Below are 6,739 nucleotides of genomic sequence, written 5' to 3'. Positions count from 1 at the left end.
AACAGAACTTGTATAGTCTTTATTTATCAACACATTTATATAAATCATTAGTAAACAGAGAAAAAATTTCCTCATAGAAAACTTCAACCAATGTCCATAAATTAACCAAATGATCTATAAATTAATATTCAAATTTTAACAGGCACAATATACTTTATTTCATTGCGCTCTCACATGCCTGGACCTGTCTACCATTTAATATCTAGCGCCTAACTAAGTGTACATTCTTAAACATTAGTCACATGAAATGACTCATTTACAAGAACAACACATTACCAGGTTGTTGTAGGTTTATGTAACAGTTCAGGAGTTCATTGAAAGAGCTTCTGATTGTCAGATTAGACAATGTGTTCTTATTTCAGCAGGCCTCCAATCAACCAAATTGTGCCCTCTGAAAAGGATCAATACTGGAACATCTTCTTAAAGGGAACTTAGCCATCAAACATTGGATTGAAGAAATTGCCGTGTTCATTGTCATCCAAAAGACGCCCATAGGAAGGACGCCTGTCACACACACACACACACACACACACACACACACACACACACACACACACACACACACACATTAATTACTGACCTGATAAACCAGTTCCATGTTGTCTAGTTATATATATAGTATTAATATATATAGTCTTGATTTGATGACTTGCAAGTGAATGAAGTAAAATGTAATCAACACACTTCAGTAACGACATGTTCATTCAATCACACCTTTTATACCTTAAATGATCTGACCATTCAGGATGAAATCACTTTATTTACTTACTTTATTTTGTAGTAATACGCTCCACCCAGCACAAATATCACAAAGACGATGAACCCAATGATGATGGCGGCGATGCTTACTGTAAAGGAAGTACAGCACAATTAACATTTACATTTATGGCATTAGGAAGAAGCTCTTATCCAGAGCAACTTACACCTGAGCAGGTGAGGATAAGGGCCTTGCTCAAGGGTCCAGCTTGGTGGTGCTGGGATTTGAACTTGAGACCTTGAGATACCACCTCCCCCACATAGTAATCATTATATCCATTACATTCATTTGAGCACAAACAGCTACCTGGAGGATTATATTTATTGTACTTAACAAGTGTGTAAATAATTTTATACTACTAAATTCTGATTGGTCAGATGTTTTCACATTTAGCTCCTAAACTCTGGAATAGTCTTCCTGACAGTGTTCGGGGCTCAGACACACTCACCCAGTTTAAGTGTAGATTAAAAACATATCTTTTTAGCAAAGCCTACACATAACACACATCACATATCATAACCTTGTGCTCCAGAACATCTGATCACATGCACATTATCAACTTGTGCTGTTAATATCATGAACAGCAGCTACGCTAATTCCTCTCCACTGATTCTCTTTCTCTCTCCATCACGAGACACCCTGAGGTTTGGCCAGCTCCAGTCACCTCCCACCTCGTGATGATTACGGACCTTTGAAGAAGTAGATGCCGAACTCGCAAACATCCTGAACCATCTAGAGACGCACCAGTGCCATTTGGATTCTGCTACATGTGTGGAGTTTTGACATTGGACCTCCTGGAGTGTTTAAAGGCTCTGGCATGGAGAAGCTGATGCTGGATCTGTGATGATCACAAATGCTGAGCTTATAAAACTAGGAGCTACTAACCATATAGACTGTATAAGACTGCAGAAAGAACATCACTTATAATCTTATACTCCAGTAATCATGTTAGTTCTCACTCTCCAGTGTTCTGTAGTGTTGAAAGATTTATGATCAAACTCTTGATGTCACCCAAATATGAATGGGTTCCCCTTTTGAGTCTGGTTCCTCTCAAGGTTTCTTCCTCATAACATCTAAGGGAGTTTTTTCTTGCCACAGTCGTCATGGCTGCTCATCAGGGACAAATTCACACCATTCACCTTAACTGTTGATTTCTGTAAAGCAGCTTTGAGACAATGTCTGTTGTGAAAAGTGCTATACAAATAAACCTGACTTGATGGTGTTTATTTATTTTCTGTTAAAGCAGTTCTGACATTAAAGTTAGCTTGTAAGGTTTTAAATTATTGTTGTTACTACTACTAGTAATAATTAATCATTGTTATATTAATAAATGATACAAAAATATTTTTTTATCATTTTATATTAAAATACATATTTTTTAATAACTACAAATAATTATTAAAATAATTAATTTTATAATTCTTTTATAATTATTTTATTATAATTATTTATTATTTTAATTTTAAAAAACCTTATTAAAATGCAATAAAACAACGTTTATTTAACATTTATTGAAGTCTCAGTGTCAGAGCTTTGCCACAGCCAAGTGTACAGCACATGTTTTCTTCCATGGGAATTCCATCAGGACATATTTTGCATTTTTTTTACTCATGAACTTTAAGAGGAAAAGAAAAAGAGGAGATACAATGGCGGTTTATAGCTGCTGTAAAATAAGTGATAACAGGAACTGTATTATATTAAACATACAACATGCAATGTGATCTTACTGAAAGTTATAGTCACTCACATGTTGCTGGGTTATAAAATAAATAAAACACTTATGGAATTAAAACAGCATGTGTCAACTGTTATTGAAAATATAATCAACTGTTGAATCACATTAGGTCTGAATAATTCCCTGCAACAGGATTCCTCACCCCATTATTTCTGTAGCAGTACACAAGAGTGTTGGCACAAAATTAATGCAGATTACCGCAGGTGTATATTGAGTTTATGGTAATGACTGTGATCTATTATATTTGGAAGTTTTAAAGAGTCATAAACTGTTTTTACACACTGTAGAACTGAACTTTGCACTTTTGATGGAAATGGATGGTCTCCTATTTACTTCAAATGGTCTGTTGTTGTTTTTTCACCTAAACAAACGTTTAATTTGTAAACGGCTGATGTAAAGTTCCCATTAAAAGTTTGGTTACACCAAGTCTTTTATGGTATTTTGAGAGACGATCACATCCCTTTTGTTTCTCTGCAGCCAACAAAGTAAAGGGCAAAAACACACAATAATTATACAGAGATTAAGCAGAAGAAAGTTCTGTGGAGTCCAAATGGGACATTTTTGTCTCTACTAGAAGAACTTGTGTAAGATGAACTACAGGAGAGAAGATGTGATCAGACTCCCTCACCCCCACACTCACACATGGAGGTGGACGTTTAATGGTTTGAGGTTGTTTTGGAGCAGAGAAGGTTGAAGACTTATTCTGGAAAGTGAAAGGAATACTGAACCAACATGGCTCCCATTCCAAATCACTATGCAGTTCCATCTGGACTGCGGCTCATTGGAATTGACTTCACCATACAACAAGACAATGAGCCGAAGCGCACGTCCGAGTTCTGTAGGTGTTGTTCAGAGGGCAAACAGACGTCAGGAGTGATATTTATCATGGACCTATCACGACCTGCCCTGTCACCGCACCTAAATCCTACTGAACTGCTCTGGGATGAAAAAGAACATCTCCATCTTGTGAAGAACATTTTTGAGGAGTTTTACAAGAGACACAGCAAAGTATTTCTGCTAATTGTCTGGAAAAGTCAGATGGCATCAGATGGAACTGTTCAGATGCTGAAAATGTGTAAAACTGTTGTACATGCTAAGGGAGAATTTTTTTCAATGAAAATAAAGTGGAACATCTGGACATTTATAGATTCAGATTTGTTTAGTCAAATAAATCTTCATGTCATTTTAATACCGAGTTTGTGGCCTAAAAAAACAAAAATCACGTGTGTTTCAAAAAACCATAAAAGACTCTGTGTTTACTTTTCATGGGCAGTATATAAATCACACACATACAAGAAATGCAATAATATATAAACAATTAAGTTATAAATGAATCTCAGTTGACCTTTGAGATCCCAAGATTGGAATAACTGACGATGAAGCTTCCTGGTATGTGGTAAAACGACACGCACCAGGTATGAAACTAAGCAATCTAAAATATCTTACCGGAACTCAGTGCTCTAACGGGATTGGTACCGCTTGGGACCTTTGGTGTACTGGACTGCAATGTGGATATTGTTTTATCCTGTTTAACATAAGAACATTGTAGTCAGGATGATTGGAGTGGAATATGGTTTCACTGAAAAAGTAATGAATGTTGAAATAGAACTCACATTTGTAGTTGAATGGATGGATGTATGGGGAATGGTGGTGGTGGTGGAAGTGGTGACGAAGGTGGTGGTTGTGGTGGGGTTGTTTGTGACAGTGGTGGTTGTTGTGTTGGTGGTGGTGTTGGCTGTGATGTTGTTGGCTGTGGTGGTGATGATGGCTGTGGAGTTGGTAGTGGTGGCTGTGTTGTTGTTGGCAGTAGTGGCCGTGGGGTTGGTGGTGTTGTTGGCAGTAGTGGCCGTGGGGTTGGTGGTGTTGTTGGCAGTAGTGGCCGTGGGGTTGGTGGTGTTGTTGGCAGTAGTGGCCGTGGGGTTGGTGGTGTTGTTGGCAGTAGTGGCCGTGGTGCTGGTGGTGTTATTGGTAGTAGTGGCCGTGGGGTTGGTGGTGTTGTTGGCAGTAGTGGCCGTGGTGTTGCTGATGGTAGTAGCGTTGGTAATGGTGGCTGTTGTGGTGTTGGCGCTGATGATAGCTGTATTATTTCTGGTTTGAGTGGTGAGAGGATTTGAAGTTGTAATTGCATTGGGGGTTGTAGTGGACACTTCTTTGATGGTAGATGGTATAAATGATATGGTACTGGAAAGTGATGAAGTTCTTTCTATGACTACTTCTGTGATGTTTTCGGCCCATCCTACACATAGCATCACACCTTAGAAGATAAAGATGGTTAGAGTTATGGTTAAAGACTTTTGACTGGGTAATTACAGCAATCTTTCGGAACATGGGGACATGACACCCTGTATGAGATCCCATTAAGATTTTGGCCAAATTTGTCCAAAACAGACTGTGCCAGTCGTACCGGTAGGCGTTCACTAGAAATTTAAATACAAGTTAAAAATGATCCAAAGGTAAAAATGAGTCTTTTTTATCCATGTGTTTTATTGATCAAATTAATTAAAAAATTCATTTAATCAAAACTTTCTGTCCCTGCCAGAGCTGTTTGTGGTCGCAGTGCCAATGAATCAGTTGCCAGTGAATGCGGTAGATGATTTGTTCTGAGATAGCTAATCTCTTATAACGCTTTCAATTTTTTCAAAGATGTGTGATTTACTTTATAAATCGAAAGTCAGACACTTCTCCAAACTGCTGGCAGAAACTAAATTGTGTTCAATGCCTTTGTATGCTGTATTATTACAATTTCCCTTCTCTGAAAACTAAGGGGCCCAGACTTGTTTCAGTATGGTTTTTCATGGCTGGAGAAGAAGAACTCAAGTGTCCTGCACAGACACTTGACCCAGTTAACACCTACAGAATGATCGAGAATGCTGTAGTATGTAGACCAGGACTCTTCTCCCAACATTTATATTTACATTTTACATCTATGGCAATAAAAAAAAAGACGCCCTTATCCAGAGCAACTTATATTAAATTATATTATTTATACAACTAAGCTATTAAGGATTAAGGGCCTTGCTCAAGGGCCCTGAACAGTCACACTACAAAATCTCGAGGGAATATTTTCTAGAACAGTGGAGGTTATTATAAGAGTGAAGAGTGACTAAATCAGAAATGGGATGTCCAAAAACCACATATGAATAATATGGTCAGGTGTCCACAAACTAATCTAGAATATATCTAGAAAAGCAAAAGTGTGCCAGAATTGTAGAGTATAAACTATCCAGGATTAACAGCACAAAAATAATAATACCACTTCGACTTTTTATATCTATAATTTTTACAGTCTGTAAAACCCCCTGGTGTGTAATTGATTGATTCATTGATTGACTGATCAGATTCATTAAAAGATTTGTGATCCTGTCTAGAATCAGGTTATAGTTGTAAGGGTAATTAAATAGGCTGAATCCTAAAATTATTAAGAACTTATTAGAAAGATGAACGGAAGTACTGATATGTAGAAAGGTTTATATCTGCATTCTGATATTGTGTTCTGTGTTTGTGGGTTTTGATTTCAGGAGTAACTTCAATATTGCTCTATTTGCCAAACGCGCCAGATATTGGACATAGCTGGACTATGTTTATTAGTTTAGAGGGCATATTGGTAAAGTGGAAGCTTGATCCTGCACTGTATTTACTCCAGCATAATGTTAAATGCTTTAATATTCAAATCACATGTCAAGTAAATCATAATTAATTGTGAATTTACTTGGATTGATTTGATGATTTGATGATTTTTAATGTATAGAATGAAATAAAGATGTTCGAGTTGACATGAAAATTGACTTGTGGTTGAAAAAGCACACTTTTCATAGAGATTTTTGCTTCTGAGTAAAATAAGGCAGATTTGATGCTTTTTTTTATTTTATATAAGTGCTTATTAATAGCTTATAAGACATTGAGCTGATGATAAACAATGACATCTTTTAAGTGACCCACGTCAGCATGGCTGAATTAGCACAATGATAAACTCAATTGAAATAGTTCATGCTGTTTGATATTTCTCATGATTTCATCTCAGACTTTGGGTATTTGGTCTCAGGTCTTTGGAGACACGCTTATAGGCAGTGTTTTGGTAAATAAAATGTAAAAAATAAAGAAAAAAGCTGGCTTACCTGTTAAGAGGACAAACGAGACGTTCATCTTATTTTTGGTTTCGTTTTCTAGAGCTTGTGAAGGTGTCGAGCTTCAGCGGTGTACTGAAACCCGCGCGCGCTCCTGACGGAGGAAACCGTTACTGACGCAGT

The 6,739-nt window shown here is 37.2% G+C and overlaps 1 protein-coding gene across 1 annotated transcript; it reads right to left on the bottom strand.

Annotated features, from left to right (window-relative positions):
* Positions 1-6,739, bottom strand: parm1 (prostate androgen-regulated mucin-like protein 1). The gene is made up of 5 exons (XM_046861182.1): positions 6,608-6,739; positions 4,106-4,746; positions 3,939-4,017; positions 770-848; positions 1-504 (listed from the first exon to the last, which is right to left on the bottom strand). The coding sequence occupies exons 1-5, from the start codon at positions 6,633-6,635 to the stop codon at positions 432-434; spliced, it is 900 nt and encodes a 299-aa protein (XP_046717138.1). The 5' UTR covers positions 6,636-6,739; the 3' UTR covers positions 1-431.

Source organism: Silurus meridionalis, chromosome 11 (assembly GCF_014805685.1).
Source record: "Silurus meridionalis isolate SWU-2019-XX chromosome 11, ASM1480568v1, whole genome shotgun sequence".
In the NCBI taxonomy this organism is placed as follows: Eukaryota; Metazoa; Chordata; class Actinopteri; order Siluriformes; family Siluridae; genus Silurus; species Silurus meridionalis.
Note: the sequence above shows the minus strand (reverse complement) of the source record. Positions and strands in the feature narration are given on the sequence as shown.

Bases quoted from the DNA above. Each gene is read 5' to 3' on its own strand.
- parm1 (XM_046861182.1), bottom strand. From the start codon at position 6,635: ATGAACGTCTCGTTTGTCCTCTTAACAG. The intron at 4,018-4,105 runs GTGAGTTCTATT...TATGTTAAACAG, and splicing joins CCATCCATTCAACTACAAAT to GATAAAACAATATCCACATT. The intron at 849-3,938 runs GTAAGATATTTT...CTTCCTTTACAG, and splicing joins CGTTAGAGCACTGAGTTCCG to TAAGCATCGCCGCCATCATC.